General features: G+C 50.1%; 1 protein-coding gene across 9 annotated transcripts in view; it reads right to left on the minus strand.

Moving 5' to 3' along the window:
- The window catches only part of LOC139542501 (calmodulin-binding transcription activator 1-like), a 505,455-nt gene that overhangs the window by 287,389 nt on the left and 193,493 nt on the right, over positions 1-24,573 (minus strand). For all 9 annotated transcript variants that reach the window (XM_071347989.1, XM_071347995.1, XM_071347990.1 and 6 more), the window contains one exon: positions 8,641-8,708. In XM_071347989.1, the coding sequence (XP_071204090.1) occupies positions 8,641-8,708 (68 nt within the window). The remainder of the gene's footprint in view (positions 1-8,640; positions 8,709-24,573) is intronic.

A 24,573-nucleotide genomic window follows, 5' to 3' on the forward strand; every position in this document is an offset into this window, starting at 1 on the left:
TGACTCCCCCCATCTCCACCTCCTCCACTCTCTTCTCAACACATCCATCATGACTCCCCCCATCTCCACCTCCTCCACTCTCTTCTCAACACATCCATCATGACTCCCCCCATCTCCACCTCCTCCACTCTCTTCTCAACACATCCATCATGACTCCCCCATCTCCACCTCCTCCACTCTCTTCTCAACACATCCATCATGACTCCCCCCATCTCCACCTCCTCCACTCTCTTCTCAACACATCCATCATGACTCCCCCATCTCCACCTCCTCCACTCTCTTCTCAACACATCCATCATGACTCCCCCCATCTCCACCTCCTCCACTCTCTTCTCAACACATCCATCATGACTCCCCCATCTCCACCTCCTCCACTCTCTTCTCAACACATCCATCATGACTCCCCCCATCTCCACCTCCTCCACTCTCTTCTCAACACATCCATCATGACTCCCCCATCTCCACCTCCTCCACTCTCTTCTCAACACATCCATCATGACTCCCCCATCTCCACCTCCTCCACTCTCTTCTCAACACATCCATCATGACTCCCCCCATCTCCACCTCCTCCACTCTCTTCTCAACACATCCATCATGACTCCCCCCATCTCCACCTCCTCCACTCTCTTCTCAACACATCCATCATGACTCCCCCATCTCCACCTCCTCCACTCTCTTCTCAACACATCCATCATGACTCCCCCATCTCCACCTCCTCCACTCTCTTCTCAACACATCCATCATGACTCCCCCATCTCCACCTCCTCCACTCTCTTCTCAACACATCCATCATGACTCCCCCATCTCCACCTCCTCCACTCTCTTCTCAACACATCCATCATGACTCCCTCATCTCCACCTCCTCCACTCTCTTCTCAACACATCCATCATGACTCCCTCATCTCCACCTCCTCCACTCTCTTCTCAACACATCCATCATGACTCCCTCATCTCCACCTCCTCCACTCTCTACTCAACACATCCATCATGACTCCCCCATCTCCACCTCCTCCACTCTCTTCTCAACATATCCATCATGACTCCCCCATCTCCACCTCCTCCACTCTCTTCTCAACACATCCATCATGACTCCCCCCATCTCCACCTCCTCCACTCTCTTCTCAACACATCCATCATGACTCCCCCATCTCCACCTCCTCCACTCTCTTCTCAACACATCCATCATGACTCCCCCATCTCCACCTCCTCCACTCTCTTCTCAACACATCCATCATGACTCCCCCCATCTCCACCTCCTCCACTCTCTTCTCAACACATCCATCATGACTCCCCCCATCTCCACCTCCTCCACTCTCTTCTCAACACATCCATCATGACTCCCCCATCTCCACCTCCTCCACTCTCTTCTCAACACATCCATCATGACTCCCCCCATCTCCACCTCCTCCACTCTCTTCTCAACACATCCATCATGACTCCCCTCATCTCCACCTCCTCCACTCTCTTCTCAACACATCCATCATGACTCCCCCCATCTCCACCTCCTCCACTCTCTTCTCAACACATCCATCATGACTCCCCCATCTCCACCTCCTCCACTCTCTTCTCAACACATCCATCATGACTCCCCCATCTCCACCTCCTCCACTCTCTTCTCAACATATCCATCATGACTCCCCCATCTCCACCTCCTCCACTCTCTTCTCAACACATCCATCATGACTCCCCCCATCTCCACCTCCTCCACTCTCTTCTCAACACATCCATCATGACTCCCCCATCTCCACCTCCTCCACTCTCTTCTCAACACATCCATCATGACTCCCCCATCTCCACCTCCTCCACTCTCTTCTCAACACATCCATCATGACTCCCCCCATCTCCACCTCCTCCACTCTCTTCTCAACACATCCATCATGACTCCCCCCATCTCCACCTCCTCCACTCTCTTCTCAACACATCCATCATGACTCCCCCATCTCCACCTCCTCCACTCTCTTCTCAACACATCCATCATGACTCCCCCCATCTCCACCTCCTCCACTCTCTTCTCAACACATCCATCATGACTCCCCTCATCTCCACCTCCTCCACTCTCTTCTCAACACATCCATCATGACTCCCCCCATCTCCACCTCCTCCACTCTCTTCTCAACACATCCATCATGACTCCCCCATCTCCACCTCCTCCACTCTCTTCTCAACACATCCATCATGACTCCCCCATCTCCACCTCCTCCACTCTCTTCTCAACACATCCATCATGACTCCCCCATCTCCACCTCCTCCACACTCTCTTCTCAACACATCCATCATGACTCCCCCATCTCCACCTCCTCCACTCTCTTCTCAACACATCCATCATGACTCCCCCATCTCCACCTCCTCCACTCTCTTCTCAACACATCCATCATGACTCCCTCATCTCCACCTCCTCCACTCTCTTCTCAACACATCCATCATGACTCCCTCATCTCCACCTCCTCCACTCTCTTCTCAACACATCCATCATGACTCCCTCATCTCCACCTCCTCCACTCTCTTCTCAACACATCCATCATGACTCCCCCCATCTCCACCTCCTCCACTCTCTTCTCAACACATCCATCATGACTCCCCCATCTCCACCTCCTCCACTCTCTTCTCAACACATCCATCATGACTCCCCCCATCTCCACCTCCTCCACTCTCTTCTCAACACATCCATCATGACTCCCCCCATCTCCACCTCCTCCACTCTCTTCTCAACACATCCATCATGACTCCCCCCATCTCCACCTCCTCCACTCTCTTCTCAACACATCCATCATGACTCCCCCCATCTCCACCTCCTCCACTCTCTTCTCAACACATCCATCATGACTCCCCCCATCTCCACCTCCTCCACTCTCTTCTCAACACATCCATCATGACTCCCCCCATCTCCACCTCCTCCACTCTCTTCTCAACACATCCATCATGACTCCCCCCATCTCCACCTCCTCCACTCTCTTCTCAACACATCCATCATGACTCCCCCCATCTCCACCTCCTCCACTCTCTTCTCAACACATCCATCATGACTCCCCCATCTCCACCTCCTCCACTCTCTTCTCAACACATCCATCATGACTCCCCCCATCTCCACCTCCTCCACTCTCTTCTCAACACATCCATCATGACTCCCCCATCTCCACCTCCTCCACTCTCTTCTCAACACATCCATCATGACTCCCCCATCTCCACCTCCTCCACTCTCTTCTCAACACATCCATCATGACTCCCCCATCTCCACCTCCTCCACTCTCTTCTCAACACATCCATCATGACTCCCCCATCTCCACCTCCTCCACTCTCTTCTCAACACATCCATCATGACTCCCTCATCTCCACCTCCTCCACTCTCTTCTCAACACATCCATCATGACTCCCCTCATCTCCACCTCCTCCACTCTCTTCTCAACACATCCATCATGACTCCCCCATCTCCACCTCCTCCACTCTCTTCTCAACACATCCATCATGACTCCCCCATCTCCACCTCCTCCACTCTCTTCTCAACACATCCATCATGACTCCCCCCATCTCCACCTCCTCCACACTTTCTCCTTCCTCTCATCCTCTGTGTGTTTTGTTTGGGTAACTTCTCCTCTAGCCGCTACCCTCTCCCTGGTGGATTTGTCCCCCAGCCCAGGGGGCCCAAGGCTAGCATGACTGCCTCTGCCTTGGCTTGGCAGAGGCAAGCTGGGACACAATGTCCTCTGAGGCCAGGCGAAGTGGGGTGTGGAGGGCAGACAGTTAGGGTGGGGGACGAGGGAGGGTAGGGCAGGCAGACTTTACTCTGCCTGCTCTCAGATGGCTGTGCTTCCAACCAACACAGAGATAAAACGTTCACAATGTCTGACAAACGTGTTGACATGTATATTCCATAGAATACCCGATATGCAAGATGACTCTTGTGCCAATGTCTGATTCTCATAATGAAATAATGGGATTATAAAGACATTATTATACACTTCCAACACTGCTCCTGTCCTTCCTCCTCTCTTCCCACGCTGCTCCTGTCCTTCCTCCTCTCTTCCCACGCTGCTCCTGTCCTTCCTCCTCTCTTCCCACGCTGCTCCTGTCCTTCCTCCTCTCTTCCCACGCTGCTCCTGTCCTTCCTCCTCTCTTCCCACGCTGCTCCTGTCCTTCCTCCTCTCTTCCCACGCTGATCCTGTCCTTCCTCCTCTCTTCCCACGCTGCTCCTGTCCTTCCTCCTCTCTTCCCACGCTGCTCCTGTCCTTCCTCCTCTCTTCCCACGCTGCTCCTGTCCTTCCTCCTCTCTTCCCACGCTGCTCCTGTCCTTCCTCCTCTCTTCCCACGCTGCTCCTGTCCTTCCTCCTCTCTTCCCACGCTGCTCCTGTCCTTCCTCCTCTCTTCCCACGCTGCTCCTGTCCTTCCTCCTCTCTTCCCACGCTGCTCCTGTCCTTCCTCCTCTCTTCCCACGCTGCTCCTGTCCTTCCTCCTCTCTTCCCACGCTGCTCCTGTCCTTCCTCCTCTCTTCCCACGTTGCTCCTGTCCTTCCTCCTCTCTTCCCACACTGCTCCTGTCCTTCCTCCTCTCTTCCCACGCTGCTCCTGTCCTTCCTCCTCTCTTCTCTCCTCTGAACCAGTGTGAGCCTACAATGCCACAAAGCATTAGGCCCAAACACCATCACACACCCTCCTCACAGACACACACATGCACACACGCACAAAGTCCAGCTGAGCACGTATCCCACCATGTGCCAGAAGAGGTGACAGAAGCGTTCACGTTACACATGGGACTGATTGACTACAGCAGGGAGGCCCAGACACACAGAATGTCATGCTGACCAGCAGCTGAACGATACACACACTCACTCCTATCTACACTTACTCATTAAAACACACCCACACAAACACACACACACACACACACACTCCCACACATCATTATAGACATCCACACCCAGGCACTAACAGACACTAACACACAAAGAAAAACAAACAGTCTCTCTAACACACTTACACACCCACTTAGCTAGACTGTTGTTGGTTGGTATGCCGGTGCCTCTGGGGTGGCAGTGGTGCTGTAGGTTTTAATAAAGGCATTGTCTTTGGAAGCTGTCTGAAGGGACTCTGTGAATGTGGGAGGAGAGGAGAGAGGGCTATTGCTCTGGGACACGGGGGCAGTAGGTTCAGCGTCATTGTGGCCCCTCAGTGGAAAGGTACTTATTGTTTGATAGTTTCAATATAAGAGAGTACATGGTGTGTTTGTGTGTTAAAACAGAGGTGAAAAGCTGATATAGCCACTGCTCCATCTGATGGTTTCCAGGAGCCATAACAAGTCAGTGTTTGTTCTCTCTGACTACTGAAGGGAATAGGGGAGGAAACACAGACACACACAAACACACAGACATACACACACACACTGGTCAAAAGGACTGGAGCACTCCCTCAGATCCACTTTGTGATTGGCTGCAGTCATCAGAAACCGTTCCTGTGTAATAGTAATGTGTGTCATTTAAAAGGGTACTCTGTAGTTAATGAGCGATCCCTCTACGACACCAAGGTGTCCAACACCTCTCCTGACAGACTGGTCTTTACCCATACAGCTCAGTCTAAACTGGTTCGCTCTCTGCCTGTTCTTGTCTGCACCATGCACCGGGGCTGCACCTTTCAAAAAGACTCCTCAGGTATCCATTTGTGTCATTTGTGATAGACATAAATATCTGGTCCTTATTACATGAAGCATAGCATGAGGTTGACTGACTATTCACTATCCACCAGATCACTATCTACAGCTATGGTGTCAGTTTGCCACCCCTGTCCTGTCCTGTCCTGTCCTGTCCTGTCCTGTCCTGCTCTCATTGTCCTCTCAGCAGCACGCCAGCCTCAACACTTCAAGCCGCTCTTTAAAAAGGTTCACAGAAATAATGAATATGGCCATCTGCGTTGGATGCAGGGTGCAGAAATCCTAATTGTCCCTTTAGTCTGTTCCCTCCATTCAGAGAGAGAGGAGAGGTACAGTATATGGTAAGAGCGATGTTAAATCACACCGCAGGCCAGGCGTTCATTAAAGCCATTATACCAGCCTCTCCCTCTAATGGAAATGGAAGCCAGCGCAGGCAGCTCGCTCTAGCCATTGGGGTGTAAATGAAAGTTGGGAAAGATTCCCCTGGCTCTGACAGGTGCAGCCTGAATTAGCTGTAGGGCTGTTCTAGCAGTCAGTGGAAGAGCGCTGCTATTGATTTTAACCGCTGTTGCACTTCCTATCTGAAAGGGAATGTGTATTACAAGGACTGGGCACATCAATCACTCTGCCGCTCGACTACTCTCCCCTGGCTGCTGCCAGGCCTCTTCTGATTCAGGAAGGATAAACAAACAGATCGGACACAAAACAAACCAACTCAAACATGAGATGGAATGAATATGCAGTAGGTGGCTCGGCCCATGTAACAAATAGCTAATAGATAAAATGTGCACGCGTAATACCACTCACTACACTCACTCCTTATTTGCCTATTCATTATTTATCCTCCATGTTGGCAGTGTGTTGGCAGTGTGGCATGTCATCTCCATGCTTGTCCTGGGTTTTGTGTCACCGTGGTTAAACAGCTTGCGTCAGCTCCTTGAGCTCTCTACTCGCCCCGTTCCCCCTCTCCCCCACTCCCCTCTCCTTTTAGCATGTTTATGACCTGGCTACACACACACACACACTCCGAGGTGTGTCTGTGATGACAAATGACCCTCCATCCAGGTCCCAAACACTGCACTCCCTTGTGCGAACCCTGACCTGTGACCTCTCGGCAAAGTGCTGTAGGAGAAAGATTACAGCCCATCAATCAGATTCCCATCAATCACCCTGCTACCCTGTCTGTCACAACACTTTACCCTCTCGGTCTGACGGACTGCTCCAAGAACACAAACACTCCACCAGCCTCCCCCTTTCCAGCCCCACCCTCTCCACTCCTGCCTGCCTGGCCAGCTCACCTCGCCCGGCCCCCGTACATAAACGCCATAACAGCCATAATAAAGCAGCTCCTCTCATCCATGTCAAGTTCAGCTCTGCTCCTGTCCATTCCTCTGTAGGCTCTGTGGCTCTGTCTGGCCCCCAGCCTTTATCTCATCCCTCAGTGCCACATCTACTGAGACATCAGCACCCACAAGGGCTCCTCTAGGACCCAGCAGGCTGGTGACAGTGAGTCACAGAGACTCCACCACCCTCACCATTATAGTCCAACTGGATGCTGATTGGACAATGTGTGACTCAAGCCTCGAGCTTTCCCTGTTACTGTCTATCAGTCCCTTCATTCTCCAGAGTACTGCTCCTGTACTTATGTTAATACCGCTGAGTGTTCATTTTCCCTGGGTTTTTCATTCCAGTTACGGTTAGTACAACTAGATAACAGAGCCTGCTGTTTTACATGTTCCTGGAGACAGCAGTTAATAACATTGGGCCTAATGTCAAATATTCCACTGGTGTCTGAAGACAAGGAGGCCTGGTGTGTTGAGTTAATTGTTGTGGGTTGATGATAAGAAGGTGTAGAGTAGAGGCCAGGGTGCTCTTTGGGCCATCTTCTACAATTACACAGGAAAACTAATTGGCACTTTCTTTATGTGGAGCCATTATCAATGTCCCTGGCAGGCAGAGGAGAAGAGAGGAATGATCTGTGTGTCAGAGTGCCAACAGTACAGTTACACATGGATGAGGACTGTTAATAACACCAGGGATGGCTCGCTGCGTGAGTGAGGATTCCTCATCAGAATGTGTTAGATCAGTGTGTATGTGGGGCTGTGTGTGTTCTGTGTTCGCTGCATACAGACAGAAGAGCATGGGAAGGATGGGGAGGTAGACAGAGAAAGGCTAGAGAAGACCAAGCAAGTCAAACCCAGAACTGCCTGGCAGCGGGAGATTAGTAAAAGCTAGTCAAATGAAGAGTTACCAGCGTCAAATATTTATTTAAAAATGTTTATGTCCGGAACCGTGCTGCAGCCAATCAGCATCCAGGATGGGATTTACACGTTGTAGAAATAAGAGTAAATAATGTTGCCGTGGAAATAACATCAACACTGTTGACATTTAATTCCATGTGTCAGACGCGAACGAATACGTTGATAGGACACGGCTGGTAGAAGTGTTGGCATATTATGTTACTTATCATGGATAGCATCACGGTGCCGCCATCATTTTCTTTTCCAAAAGTTACCTCTTATTGACATTCATATCCACATTCCCGTCTGTCTCTCCTGGCCCACGCAGAAAGAGCTCTCAATTCAAACCCAGCTCTTTCTATTGGAGAGTGTGTGAATGTGCAGACAGATACCAACACATTAGCATCACAGTCACAGCGGAGACCAGAGGAGTGCATGTTGTGTTAATTGGCCCGCTAAAAGGCAATTATTAGTCAACATTAATATTCCATCGTCTGGCTCAAATAGCTTTTGAAAGGTGCAAAGTTTTCCAAACTGCCATCAGGCAGATTGTAATATTAAACAGGCATCTGACTCTTGACATGAAGGGAGTGGTTTTCTGAGTGGTGCAGCAGGGATTCCTGGTACTCAGCACGAGACAGATCATTTTTCTATTTTTTATCAGTCTGTGTAGTGACGCCTAAAAACTAAAAGGCACAGTGTGGCTTTTCCTGTGAAGAAAATTGTATTTTGCAGTTGTTTCTTGGGAGACTGCCTCACTTACCTTGTTTTAGGGGACGTCGTTAGCCATTCCTCATGCTTTTCAAATGTTATCAAGTAAGCTGCAATCTCCTGTGAGAGAGGAGAACGGGAGAGAGGAGAACGGGAGGGAGGAGAACGGGAGAGAGGAGAACGGGAGAGAGGAGAACGGGAGGGAGGAGAACGGGAGGGAGGAGAACGGGAGAGAGGAGAACGGGAGGGAGGAGAACGGGAGAGAGGAGAACGGGAGAGAGGAGAACGGGAGAGAGGAGAACGGGAGAGAGGAGAACGGGAGGGAGGAGAGGGAGTTAGGAGAACGGGAGGGAGGAGAACGGGAGGGAGGAGAACGGGAGGGAGGAGAGGGAGGGAAAGAAAGGAAGGCTTAGATGTGTTATCTGTAATCACCAGGAGCTTCTGTTGCTAATACATAGTTGTTGCTAATACATAGTTGTTGCTAATACATAGTTGAGACCACGGTTCATTGACATTCAGACAGGAGAACACACAGCACAAACACAAAAGAGGCACAGAGAGGAGATATGCCCGACGCTCCGGTAGGATCAGCCAGGTAAATGAAGATTGGGTAAAGTAGCACACAGTAGACAGACAGAAACAAGAGATGCAGCACATAACAGCTGAGTTCAGACCATCTTCGTTAAGCAGACTTTGATCAGCCTCTCCTCAGAACAGAAGACTTCAAGGTGCTTCTCCCACAGATTGACGTCTCCAGTGTTCCACATTCAGACAGCGGCTTTTAACATTTTTGGTGCCGACCCCCCCCCACACACTCACACAGTACAGGATGCCATATACTGGAACAAGGCTAGTTCATATGTGGATGCTATAGAGTCCTTTACAGTCCTATACATCTAGTGTAAAGGAGATTCTATAGATAGATAGTGGTGTAGATAAATATAACAGAGATACGCTGTCATGTTTTCAGTGATCACAGTGGCTCCTGCATCAGTCAGAGAATGAAGAGCAGCCCAGACTACCTACGCATTTCTACACCAAACTAATGGGCAGAAATAAAAGCACTTTGGATGCTGCCAGACAACCTCATGATTACCAGTGACAGCCAGCAATTCATCCCTCAGCCAGAGCATTTATCAGCTGCTCAGACCGACAGAGAGACAGATAAGGAGGCATGGAGGAGAGACCTGGTGCCATCTCATAGTATAATATCATCTTTTAATATCCAGGGATGTGTGTGTGTGTCTCCGCGTGTTGTGAGTGTGTTCAAATAGGAGTATGAACAAACTTTTGCGTATATGGGCTATGTTTCCATAATACGTCCCTTCATGTTTGAGGTTACTTCTCCTGTCCACACGGGCAATAATGTCCCAATAATAAGAAGAGCAACAACGGAAATAGCAGCAAAAAGAGATACGATTGGCAGAATAAATCCCCATTCACATACAGGATAAACCCCCAGTCTCAGAGAGCCCAGTGTGTTAAACATCTATGGCTAGGAGCTGAGTAGCAGCATCCCCCTGGCTCTGTGTCATAATGAGTGTGTCCTGGCAGGCATCACCACTACCAGAGCCTGGCTGAGCCTTCCCAAGGGGTTGCTGGGGGAACCAAGGTACGGAAGGAACAAGGGTAAGGAGGGAGCCAGGGGAAGGAGGGATCCAGGGTAAGGAGGGAGCCAGGGGAAGGAGGGATCCAGGGTACGGAGGGAGCCAGGGGAAGGAGGGATCCAGGGTAAGGAGGGATCCAGGGGAAGGAGGGAGCCAGGGGAAGGAGGGAGCCTGGGTGAGGAGGGATCCAGGGTAAGGAGGGAGCCTGGGTGAGGAGGGATCCAGGGTAAAGAGGGAGGAGGGAGCCAGGGTAAGGAGGGATCCAGGGTGAGGAGGGAGCCAGGGTAAGGAGGGATCCAGGGTAAGGAGGGATCCAGGGTGAGGAGGGATCCAGGGTAAGGAGGGAGCCTGGGTGAGGAGGGAGCCAGGGTGAGGAGGGAGCCAGGGTAAGGAGGGAGCCAGGGTGAGGAGGGAGCCTGGGTGAGGAGGGAGCCAGGGTAGGGAGAGATCCCAGGCTGGCAGGGGTCCGCTGGGGAGGGGGTAGCATGACTGGCACCCTGGCCTCCAGGTGCAGGCTGGGAGATAATACAGTGTTGATTAACTTCCTGTCCCCCTGCCATAATGACTGGAGGGGAGGCAGGCATGGCATGACAAGATGGAGGCAGCATTAAGTGGAGATGGGGATGAGATAGGGAGGAGGGTGGAGTGGGGATGAGATAGGGAGGAGGGTGGAGTGGGGATGAGATAGGGAGGAGGGTGGAGTGGGGGTGAGATAGGGAGGAGGGTGGAGTGGGGATGAGATAGGGAGGAGGGTGGAGTGGGGATGAGATAGGGAGGAGGGTGGAGTGGGGATGAGATAGGGAGGAGGGTGGAGTGGGGATGAGATAGGGAGGAGGGTGGAGTGGGGATGAGATAGGGAGGAGGGTGGAGTGGGGATGAGATAGGGAGGAGGGTGGAGTGGGGATGAGATAGGGAGGAGGGTGGAGTGGGGATGAGATAGGGAGGAGGGTGGAGTGGGGATGAGATAGGGAGGAGGGTGGAGTGGGGATGAGATAGGGAGGAGGGTGGAGTGGGGATGAGATAGGGAGGAGGGTGGAGTGGGGATGAGATAGGGAGGAGGGTGGAGTGGGGATGAGATAGGGAGGAGGGTGGAGTGGGGATGAGATAGGGAGGAGGGTGGAGTGGGGGTGAGATAGGGAGGAGGGTGGAGTGGGGGTGAGATAGGGTGGAGGGTGGAGTGGGGATGAGATAGGGAGGAGGGTGGAGTGGGGATGAGATAGGGAGGAGGGTGGAGTGGGGGTGAGATAGGGAGGAGGGTGGAGTGGGGGTGAGATAGGGAGGAGGGTGGAGTGGGGGTGAGATAGGGAGGAGGGTGGAGTGGGGGTGAGATAGGGAGGAGGGTGGAGTGGGGATGAGATAGGGAGGAGGGTGGAGTGGGGATGAGATAGGGAGGAGGGTGGAGTGGGGATGAGATAGGGAGGAGGGTGGAGTGGGGATGAGATAGGGAGGAGGGTGGAGTGGGGATGAGATAGGGAGGAGGGTGGAGTGGGGATGAGATAGGGAGAAGGGTGGAGTGGGGATGAGATAGGGAGGAGGGTGGAGTGGGGATGAGATAGGGAGGAGGGTGGAGTGGGGATGAGATGTGGAGTGGGGATGAGATAGGGAGGAGGGTGGAGTGGGGATGAGATAGGGAGGAGGGTGGAGTGGGGATGAGATAGGGAGGAGGGTGGAGTGGGGATGAGATAGGGAGGAGGGTGGAGTGGGGGTGAGATAGGGAGGAGGGTGGAGTGGGGGTGAGATAGGGAGGAGGGTGGAGTGGGGATGAGATAGGGAGGAGGGTGGAGTGGGGATGAGATAGGGAGGAGGGTGGAGTGGGGGTGAGATAGGGAGGAGGGTGGAGTGGGGATGAGATAGGGAGGAGGGTGGAGTGGGGGTGAGATAGGGAGGAGGGTGGAGTGGGGGTGAGATAGGGAGGAGGGTGGAGTGGGGGTGTAAAGCTGTCAAGAAAAGCTAAAGGGCTGGAGCTGTTCTTTTTTCACTTCAGTGTGTAGCTAGGGGTTTGATTAGGAAGAAGGTACAATAAAATGAAGAGAACGTACAGCTTTTTAAGTGAAAGAGACACATATGTACATTCAGGCCCCTGAGACTAGAAGCATATGGATAACAAGGAGAACTGAGAGAACGGTACATTTACTGTGCCAACCAAGACAACACAACCAAGACAACACAACCAAGACTACACAACCAAGACGACACAACCAAGACGACACAACCAAGACGACACAACCAAGACGACACAACCAAGACGACACAACCAAGACGACACAACCAAGACGACACAACCAAGACGACACAACCAAGACGACACAACCAAGACGACACAACCAAGACGACACAACCAAGACGACACAACCAAGACGACACAACCAAGACGACACAACCAAGACGACACAACCAAGACGACACAACCAAGACGACACAACCAAGACGACACAACCAAGACTACACTGTTGTGGCCAATTACATGGAATATTCACATATGGTAACTAGCACCTGTCTCCTCATCAGAGGTGTACGAGAGAGACTACAGTACATAAGAGCTGGATAAAAATAGACTAGACATTTTTTTTTGTGCAGCACTACCACTCCAACAGAAAAGTTACTTTCCTGCATATATTATGAAATAAATGGCCTCTACATTAATTTTCCCCCTCCCTCCTCAAAGAGGCAGATGCTGTTGGGAGGAATAAATAGCGGGTGTAACCTCCTCTGTGACTTCAGTGCCTATTAGTGCCTCAGTCCTCTCCATCACTCGTCTTAAAAGTCAGCCGGCCAGGCTGGGCAGCAGGAGATGAAATAGTGGGCCCAGTCAGTCCGGTAAATAAAAGAATGGATGGAGGCTCTCTCTCTCTCTCTCTCTCATTCTCTCTCTCTCTCTCTCTCTCTCTCTCTCTCTCTCTCTCTCTCTCTCTCTCTGAACAGATGCCAGGGATTACTCCAAGCCCCCGATCAACCATAAAGGTGCAATAATCTTACAGCGAGAAAACAAACAAAAACAGACGTGTGGCCGTTAAACAGCTGCAAAGAGACAAAGCTTGTTGGGCTGCGTAATGAGAGGCTAGTGCTGCTTTCAGGTTGACTGCACACGCTTCGTGGGCAGAACAGAACAGAGTGAGGCGGAGTGGAGGGCAAGGCTAGCTGATGGTGCATCAAAGTCAAGCCAGCAGCTGTCAACGAGCTCTGGACTCTATCGGCTGACCTTACTGCCTCTGGCCTGCACTCCATCACAATGGGGAAATATTCACACACCAGCCTTTCAGTATACTATGTACATTATGTCTCTACCTCTCTCAATCACAGCCAGGTCAAACCTAGTACACTGTCTCATCCACTCTGACTCACAGGTCCAACCTAGTACACTGTCTCACCCACTCAGACTCACAGGTCAAACCTAGTACACTATGTCTCACCCACTCAGACTTACAGGTCAAACCTAGTACACTGTCTCATCCACTCTGACTCACAGGTCAAACCTAGTACACTGTCTCACCCACTCTGACTCACAGGTCAAACCTAGTACACTATGTCTCACCCACTCAGACATACAGGTCAAACCTAGTACACTGTCTCATCCACTCTGACTCACAGGTCAAACCTAGTACACTGTCTCACCCACTCTGACTCACAGGTCAAACCTAGTACACTGTCTCACCCACTCTGACTCACAGGTCAAACCTAGTACACTGTCTCACCCACTCTGACTCACAGGTCAACCCTAGTACACTATGTCTCACACACTCAGACTCACAGGTCAAACCTAGTACACTGTCTCATCCACTCTGACTCACAGGCCAAACCTTGTACACTGTCTCATCCACTCTGACTCACAGGTCCAACCTAGTACACTGTCTCACCCACTCTGACTCACAGGTCAAACCTAGTACACTGTCTCACCCACTCTGACTCACAGGTCAAACCTAGTACACTGTCTCCTCCACTCTGACTCACAGGTCAAACCTAGTACACTATGTCTCACCCACTCAGACTTACAGGTCAAACCTAGTACACTGTCTCATCCACTCTGACTCACAGGTCAAACCTTGTACACTGTCTCATCCACTCTGACTCACAGGTCAAACCTAGTACACTGTCTCATCCACTCTGACTCACAGGTCAAACCTAGTACACTATGTCTCACCCACTCAGACTTACAGGTCAAACCTAGTACACTGTCTCATCCACTCTGACTCACAGGTCAAACCTTGTACACTGTCTCATCCACTCTGACTCACAGGTCAAACCTAGTACACTGTCTCATCCACTCTGACTCACAGGTCAAACCTAGTACACTGTCTCACCCACTCTGACTCACAGGTCAAACCTAGTACACTGTCTCACCCACTCCGACTCACAGGTCAAACCTAGTACACTGTCTCATCCACTCTGACTCACAGGTCAAACCTAGTACACTATGTCTCACCCACTCAGACTTACAGGTCAAACCTAGTACACTGTCTCATCCACTCTGACTCACAGGTCCAACCTAGTACACTGTCTCACCCACTCTGACTCACAGGTCAACCCTAGTACACTATGTCTCACCCACTCAGACTCACAGGTCAAACCTAGTACACTGTCTCATCCACTCTGACTCACAGGTCAAACCTTGTACACTGTCTCACCCACTCTGACTCACAGGTCAAACCTAGTACACTATGTCTCATCCACTCTGACTCACAGGTCAAACCTTGTACACTGTCTCATCCACTCTGACTCACAGGTCAAACCTAGTACACTGTCTCACCCACTCTGACTCACAGGTCAAACCTAGTACACTGTCTCACCCACTCTGACTCACAGGTCCAACCTAGTACACTGTCTCATCCACTCTGACTCACAGGTCAAACCTAGTACACTGTCTCACCCACTCTGACTCACAGGTCAAACCTAGTACACTGTCTCACCCACTCTGACTCACAGGTCAAACCTTGTACACTGTCTCATCCACTCTGACTCACAGGTCCAACCTAGTACACTGTCTCACCCACTCTGACTCACAGGTCAAACCTAGTACACTGTCTCACCCACTCCGACTCACAGGTCAAACCTAGTACACTGTCTCACCCACTCTGACTCACAGGTCAAACCTAGTACACTGTCTCACCCACTCTGACTCACAGGTCAAACCTAGTACACTGTCTCACCCACTCTGACTCACAGGTCAAACCTAGTACACTGTCTAATCCACTCTGACTCACAGGTCAAACCTAGTACACTATGTCTCACCCACTCTGACTCACAGGTCAAACCTAGTACACTATGTCTCACCCACTCAGACTTACAGGTCCAACCTAGTACACTGTCTCATCCACTCTGACTCACAGGTCCAACCTAGTACACTGTCTCACCCACTCTGACTCACAGGTCCAACCTAGTACACTGTCTCATCCACTCTGACTCACAGGTCAAACCTAGTACACTGTCTCATCCACTCTGACTCACAGGTCCAACCTAGTACACTGTCTCACCCACTCTGACTCACAGGTCAAACCTAGTACACTGTCTCACCCACTCAGACTTACAGGTCAAACCTAGTACACTGTCTCACCCACTCTGACTCACAGGTCCAACCTAGTACACTGTCTCATCCACTCTGACTCACAGGTCCAACCTAGTACACTGTCTCACCCACTCTGACTCACAGGTCAAACCCACATCTGTACTTCAACTTACTCCACTCATTCAAATATACAGCAATAGTCTGTCCATGTGTTACTACGTCTAGCTGTTTGTCTAGCTCAGCTCAAAGAACACTCCCTCGCAACAGAACTGGGTATACAGCACCAATCAACACAGACTAGCTGTGAAAAAGAGAGCATGATCAGTAGCTAGCCTCTGTAATTGACACAGGGAATGAATGCAAAGAGCCCTTTCATTTAGTAAAGACAACAACATGCAGCTGTTTGCTGCTGAAGCCCAGCCATCTCATTTGTTCCTTTTCTCTCTCCAAAGATGTGACACGTACGTGTACGGAGAGCACAGATAGTATGCTAGCTACATGACAGAGTCCTATACCAGTTAATGGGAGATATTAGACACCTTGAAAGAGTTTGTTTGTGCATCCTGTTCTCCATAAGCCTGTTACAATCAGAGAGGCTGATTACTGTGACCTGTCTCTGCCTGGCATGTGATTACCTTAACACTGCATATGGTGTCATTCCTTTCCTATTCCAGTCTAACCCAGCTATCTCTGTTCTGTCTGTCGCGTCTCCCTCCTAGCAGTCACACAGTCCCCGTCTCCTACAGTAAGTGTGTCGTGCTTTTCTAAACGTTGAGGTGAAAGCCTCCAAACGAGATTCACTCTGAGACGTCTGGCTTTGCCTTTCACTGCCTCCCACTTGTCAAATGATATTTTCACACAGTGGAAGTTGCAAAATCTCGCTTTGAATGTCTACCATTTTGAAATGAGAGATGACACTAACATATTCACCCTATTTTATTTTCTGGCACCAAAACGAGAGAGAGAGAGAGGGAAGCGGGTAGGCGGCAGCCACTCCACAGAAAATAAACACCGTTTGACCATGCCTTTGTCTTCAAATCAACCGTAATGACTGTCTGGGGAGCGAGTGTCGAGCGAGGGCAGTTCCTTTGTGAAGCTGATCAGACAGACCGCATCACCTCATTATACCCTCTCACATTCCATGATGCAACTTTTCTGCATTCAAGTCAGTTAGTCAAAGGCTGGTTCACTTTCTGATTGGACTCTTTGAGCCCCTAGTAGTAACACTGTCCCTATGTGACCTAGGGGCCAGGCTAGCTACCCGCCTGGCTGGCTGCCTAGCTGTTTGTTGCTGTTCTGTTCATCGCGGCTATGCTAGCTTTGATTTATGTGTGTGAAGAGAGGCATTGAGAGGATCAACAGTCCCCTGTCTGGAACGGCAGACCTGATCACTTGAAACAACTGTTGTCGTTCCATGAAAAGGGAGATACGAGTCTTTTGGCATTATCTCAGGGCGCATCAGACACCTGTCTCTAAACACCATCCATAATGGCTCTCTCTCCCAAAGTGCAACGGAGAATTTGATCTGAAAAAAAAACAGAGAAGCACAGAGGGGAGGTAGACGGGGTCTCATGTCTTGGAGGCATACACCCGCCATACGAATACAAGCATCCATCCATGCTACTAGATGATGGGTACATTCCCCCAAATACTAATCTTTAACAAAACAGTGACAGAGAAAAGATACATGGGTTTACTCCCTGGTAAGTACAAGCCTTTAAGAATAATGTGCAGCACGTCTATGAAAAGCAGAGGTTCAACAGTTATTCGCCCTCTTTTGAGCCATTCCGTGTCTTTTTCACTCGTTGTCTAGCATAATGGCACTAATGAAAAGCTATGTTAATCGAAAGCTCTTAGAAAAACAATTTTCTACAGTGTATTGATTAGCAGCCTCAGCTAATGGCACTTGAGAATCATCATAGAGCATAGGACAGGTTAGGATAGGGTATATAGTAGCACAGTGCCTCTGACCATGCTTTAGTTGAGGCCTGGGGAATGAGGGAATGTATCCTGCCTGACGGTGCTGCTGTCTTTGACCTTGGCCTGCACTTGAAAGCAGGAAGCTGTATGAGCGGAAAGGGGTGGGGGTTGAAGACGGATATGGTGAGAAGAGCCTCCCTGATGACCCAACTCCACAGGATCCCAGGCTCTGTGTGGAGAGCCAGGTCATCTGATATTTCCTCCAGGGCAGCCCATGAAACATAACTGGCCAGGGCCAGGAGCAAATGGAATAGAGGAGAGGAGGGAGGAGAGGAGGGAGGAGAGGAGGGAGGAGAGGAGGGAGAGAGGTGGGAGGAGAGGAGGGAGAGAGGTGGGAGGAGAGGAGGGAGAGAAGTGGGAGGAGAGGAGGGAGAGAGGTAGGAGGAGAGGAGAGAGGAGTGAGGAGAGGAGTGAGGAGAGGAGGGAGGAGAGGAGGGAGAGAGGTGGGAGGAGAGGAGGGAGGAGAGGGGGGAGGAGAGAGGAGGGAGGAGAGAGGAGAGGAGTGAGGAGAGGAGGGAGGAGAGGAGGGAGGAGGGAGGAGAGGAGGGAGAGAGGTGGGAGGAGAGGAGGGAGAGAGGTGGGAGGAGAGGAGGGAGGAGAGGGGGGAGGAGAGAGGAGAGGAGAGAGAGGGGTGGGAGGAGAGGAGGGAGGAGAGGAGGGAGGAGAGGAGGGAGAGAGGTGGGAGGAGGGAGGAGAGGAGGGAGGAGAGGAGGTAGAGAGGTGGGAGGAGAGGAGGGAGAGAGGTGGGAGGAGAGGAGGGAGGAGAGGAGGGAAAGAGGTGGGAGGAGAGGAGGGAGGAGAGGAGGGAGAGAGCTGGGAGGAGAGGAGGGAGGAGAGGAGGGAGAGAGGTGGGAGGAGAGGAGGGAGAGAGTGGGAGGAGAGGAGGGAGAGAGTGGGAGGAGAGGAGGGAGGAGAGGAGGGAGAGAGGTGGGAGAGAGGTGGGAGCATGGATAGCTGCTTCAGTATCAAGGGATCCCGGATCCAATTAGACACAGGAGAGATGGAGTCATGGACAGGGAGAGAGAGAGAGGGAGAGAGAGAGGGAGGGAGATAGAGGGAGAGAGGGAGGGAGAGAGGGGGAGAGAGGGGGAGTGAGGGAGAGAGAGAGAGGGAGAGAGAGGGAGAGAGAGAGAGGGAGAGAGAGAGAGAGAGAGGGGAGAGAGAGGGAGGGGGGGAAAGAGGGGGAGTGAGAGAGGGGGAGAGGGAGAGAGGGGGAGAGAGAGAGAGAGAGAGAGAGAGAGAGAGAGAGAGAGAGAGAGAGAGAGAGAGAGAGAGAGAGAGAGAGAGAGAGAGAGAGAGAGAGAGAGAGAGAGAGAGAGAGAGAGAGAGAGAGAGAGAGAGAGAGAGAGAGAGAGAGAGTGAAAGACGAGAGCGAGAGAAAAAAATAAGGAATATCCAAAAAGTGTGATTATGACAGAGACTAATGTGTGAAAAGCAGGAGAAGAGTAAAAGTCTGATTAAAAGTCTGCATCCATTCAAACTCCCAAAATGCAGCCCCCACGGTGAATCATTGGGTCTTTTTTCTTTATAATTCTTGAATGTGTAATGTACTAGGAACAATATTTCAAACATTGTACCATTAATACGATCTCATGTGGCCATATAACTGATTCAAGGTAGATCATTTTAAATAGAGGGAAGTTAAGATTGTAGGATTGTAACTTTTTGAACAATGGAAATGTGTCATATATCAATGTTGGGAAAAGGTATAGCCATGGAATAAAACAATTGCTTGGTCCCAGAAACGAGTGGTTTGGGCCAGAGCCAGCCTACATCATGACGTTATCAACTTTGATCCTCTGGTTAGATTTGTTAGAGACGATCCGATCGCTGATGAATTTGTTTACAACGCCCCTCGTTTTGAAGTCACACAAACGGCTTCTAGGACGGAAGATTCAGACTGAATGTGTGTAGCAATCAATAGAGCAGCAGAATTAAATTCCGGATGAGTCGTCAGGCAAAGAAAAAACGATTTTTAAAGCAGTACGGAAAACGATCATGAAAAAACAAAGGTATTTTACTGTGAATTAACAAGTGGATAAAATGAAGACCTGTAAACTTTGTTCAAGTAACTTTACTTCAGCTTGCCTAAAAGAGAGTGAAGGCTGGATTAGTGTTACTATAGGAAGCAGTGTAGTACGGAGGACGCAAGTACTAGGAGCAAAAGAGAGTGGATTAACAATAGTGTGTTAACAGCTGCACTTGGCATCTGCTGGTGAGGGGCGAGGCAGTTTGAGGCCATTCTATGAGTCCCTGAGCAGGTTTTAAAGATGCCCTGTACCCCACCACCCTGCCCATTAAGACCTTCTGCAACCTGCAGGGGGCTTCCTAGGGATGCCCAGACAGCGGGGGGACACACGCTGCTGCCTCTGTTTTATCACCCCTAACGGAACGCTCTACCTGCTGCTGCTCTATCCTACACACAATGCTCTGTCTCCACAACCCATGTCCCACGGTAACAACATGGCAACCACCCATCCACACAATCCTGCTGAGGCTCATCATCTTGGTTGAACTGTTCCTGGAGCAGGACAGTAAATGATCCTGTAAGTATCCTGTAAGAGTGTAGACCTACTTTCTCTCACCATACCTAATCGACCTGGTTAATAGTAAGGAGCCTCCTGGCTTACATATTTTTTGAATGTTTAAAACACACTTCAGGTATTTCCCGCAGCTACAGCTAATGCTCTCCCTGTCCTGCATGGGAAGATGAGGGGAAAGACAAGCCGTCCATTCCACTGGTCTACATTATACATAGATACACAATCCTACATTGATCCTGAACGGCTTAGATGTTCTCCAGGTGCTGTCTTTCTATTTCACATGCTGGTGGTCATCTATGGGAGACACTGGAGGCTTCTCTCATCGGGAGCCTCCTTCTCTCCCCTTCTGCACGCCTCCCTGCTTCCACAATCAATGGTATAGCATAGAATACTGCTCCACCACTTTGCACTGGGCTTTTCTATCTGTTTGTTTACCATGGCTGTGGGTGTTACAGTGTAACAAGCAGACAACATAATGGGTGAGAGTGACTGGAGAGGAGAGGCACTGGGTGCAGGTGGGCGGGCGGGTAGACGGAGGGAGGCGGGGACGCCGACCAGGGAGAGAGGGAGTTGGCACTTAGCGAAATTGTTTTGGCTTTGGTGTCACGGCTGCCGTCTCCGATGGAAGTGAAACTGTTCTTTGAGAGGATGTAATCATTTAGCCCTGAGAGAGGCAGTGCGATGGTCAGCCTCCACACGCCCGCCTCCCACCTCTCACCCCACAGAGTACCACAACACAAGAGGCTCGCCCGCCCACTGCTAAGTGTGTACGTGTCTGTGTGCACTACATGTCTATCGTCATGTGGGTGTTTGAGAAAGACGCACAGAGAACAGGAAAGGTTTCGAGGCATTGGGAAGGATTGAAAGGAAGTGAGTAACAAATAAAATGAGAAGGAGAAATAGAGTGCAGGGTGATGAAGAAGGAAGATGGAAGAGAGAGGTTTATATGGGAATAGATCTATGGTGTGGTGATGAGAGAGGGACGTGTGACGAGAGAGGGACTTAAAGTGAGTGAAATGAAAGGAATCCATCTAGCAATAATTAGTCGGCAATAGGACCTAGTGGTTAGTGCCACGGTCTTCTAAGGTAACTAACTAAATCATCAACAGGGCCTCATTGTAAAGGAATAAGTAGAAAAGGGAATTACAACACTATTATGACATACAATATGGGCCCTCTTCAGGTTTACCATTGAGAAGAGTATGTTTGGTAGCAGGCCTTTTCCCTCTCACTCTCTCTCTACCTCTCTGGCTGTGGTTTTAGGGAGAACTTTGGGGCAGACAGGGGTAGGAGTCTTGCTCCCCCCGTGGCTCTGTGACCTCTGGTGTTCCATACCACGTCCTCTTCCTCATGCCTACAGCAGGACGCCTGTGCCCCCGCTGACACACCAACAGAGGGGAAGCGAGCTGGACGGAGCTCCCGCTATGCCTCGCCTGGCTCCATGACGCTGACCTTCCCCACCAGGCCCACCTGCTGTACTTTTCTCTCCTCTTCAACTCAGAAGCAAGCCGAAACTCTCAGATTCTCACTCCAAGTTAGCAGTGATGGCCCAAACTGTGGCGAGATTCTCATAGCTAACTGCCCATATGCAATGACCTTAACAATCTTCTAGAAGGGTATACTGCTGTAAATACAATACAAATAAATAGCCCATGTGTAATGTTTTAAAATAGGATGTCTAGCAGCTGATCAACTATGTACTCTACAACATGATTCAAGTTCTTTCCTGACAGATGAAATATAGTGCTATACAGGCATTATAACAAGTTAAAAAGTGTAATGATTCCACAAGTCAAAGACCACCTGTCAGGCAAAAAATGACGGGACATCCAGGTCTGCAATCCAGGTCTGCCTAGTACTACCCACATCAATGACATGACATCAGACTTCATTCCCAAAGTGGACTTAGGGCAATTCGTATTATTCTGAACAGAAATCTGCGACACTCCATTTAGTGTGATATACATTATGTATACAAAAGTATGTGGACACCCCTTCAAATTAGTGGATTTGGCTATTTCAGCAACAGCCGTTGCTGACAGGTGGTGTCATGTAAATGTTCCTTCACAGTGTATACAATCAAGCACATAGCCATGCAATCTCCATAGACAAACATTGGCAGTGGAATGGCCTTACTGAAGAGCTCAGTGACTTTCAAAGTGGCACTGTCACAGGATGCCACCTTTCAAACAAGTCAGTCAAATTTCTTCCCTGCTGGAGCTGCCCCGGTCAACTGTAAGTGCTGTTATTGTGAAGTGGAAATGTCTAGAAGCAACAACGGCTCAGCCGCGAAGTGGTAGGCCACACAAGCTCACAGAATGGGACCGCCGAGTGCTCAGCACAAGAACTGTTCGTCGGGAGCTTAAGATCACCATACACAATGCCAAGCATTGGCTGGAGTGGTGTAAAGCTCACAGCCATTGGACTCTGGAGCAGTGGAAATGCGTTCTCTGGAGTGATGAATAACGCTTCACCATCTGCCAGTCCGACGGACGAATCTGGGTTTGGCGGATGCCAGGAGAACGCTACCTGCCCCAATGCATAGTGCCAACTGTAAAGTTTGGTGGAGGAGGAATAATGGTCTAGGGCTGTTTTTGATGGTTCGGGCTAGGCCCCTTTGTTCCAGTGGAGGGAAACCTTTCCGCTACAGCATACAATGACATTCTAGACAATTCTGTGCCTCCAACGTTGTGGCAACAGTTTGAGGAAGTACCTTTTCTGTTTCAGCATGACAATGCCCCCGTGCACAGAGCAAGGTCCATACAGAAATAATTTGTCGAGATTGTTGTGGAAGAACTTGACTGGCCTGCACAGAGGCCTGATCTCAACCCCATCGAACACCTTTCGGATTAATTGGAACGCCGACTGCGAGCCAGGCCTAATCGCCCAACATCATTGCCCGACCTCACTAATGCTCTTGTGGCTGAATGGAAGCAAGTCCTCGCAGCAATGTTCCAACATTTAGTGGAAATCCTTCCCTGAAGAGTTGAGGCTGTTGTAGCAGCAAAGGGGGGACCAACTCCATATTAATGCACATGATTTTGGAATGAGATGTCGGACGAGCAGGTGTCCACATACTTTTGGTCATGTAGTGTATCATGCTTAGTTAGGTTACATTAAGAATGGAATTGTGGTCGTACAATATCATAGGAATTAGAGGATGTATAGCTAGTATCATATGTCGTACCCGTCATACAATCGCATACTAATTGGATGATGTAACTTATCATACGTCTTGGAGGACGTATAGTATTATTAGGTTGCTTGTTGAACGTAACACCGTAGGAGAATTACAGGGAGAATTAACGTTGGCAGTTAGGGGAACTAACAACAAAGGTTAGGATCATTTACGTAGCAGGTTAGGTGAATTGGGTGAAGTTTAGAATAAGGGATATCTAAAATGATACAGCTGTCCCCGACGTGACTCGAACATGCAACCTTTGGATTGCTAGACTGTCGCTGAATACGCCTCCCAACCTTCCAACTCTCGTTTCTGTCTAAAGTAACTAGACCATTAGTAGGTATCATACGTCTTGAAGGTGCTCAGAAATACAATACGCCAGGGCTCTGAGGCCAGGGCTCTGAGGCCATGGTGTCATTCCAAGGTCGCCATAGTGTGAGGCAACCAGAGGGAGATTCTACCAATTTCCCTAAAAAGGCCAGAATGAGGTGAGACAAGCCTCATGCAAGTCTGAGAGTCTATATATTTCAGCCCCCCCAGAATCAATGAATGGCTGAATGATCCTGAATTCCACTATTAAGCACGGACAAATGACAAGAGCACCCTAGCGTGAAACCAATTTCTAACTTCCAATCTGAGACGCCCCCCAGAACCCCTACTGGGCTCTCTGTGAAATTGCGCCTCCCTTTGACCACTCAGCCATGGGTTATTTCGGGTCATGTGGCGAAGGTGTGTGTGTGTGTGTGTGTGTGTGTGTGTGTGTGTGTGTGTGTGTGTGTGTGTGTGTGTGTGTGTGTGTGTGTGTGTGTGTGTGTGTGTGTGTGTGTGTGTGTGTGTGTGTGTGTGTACACAGCAGGCGCTAGTGATATTGGCTACTGTATCATGCTTCTCTTGTTCAGATCCTGACAGTCCAAATCCAAAGATGGAGAACCGGTCTTTAGGTAGAACAGAGTAAAATGTACTGAAAGGAATCAGAGAGAGAAAGACAGGAGGGAGATGTGTTTCTCCAGCTCAGAGGAGACTGTGATACACAGAAGGAATGAATGTTTTTGGTACAGCTCTACGACAGACAGGCAGACAGACAGACAGACATAGCTAGGCAGACAGACAGACAGGAAGGGAGAAACGGGAGACAGAGGTAAAGGGCAGAAGGTGAAATGACAATAAAGATATG

This window comes from Salvelinus alpinus, chromosome 17 (assembly GCF_045679555.1).
Source record: "Salvelinus alpinus chromosome 17, SLU_Salpinus.1, whole genome shotgun sequence".
Classification (NCBI taxonomy): Eukaryota; Metazoa; Chordata; class Actinopteri; order Salmoniformes; family Salmonidae; genus Salvelinus; species Salvelinus alpinus.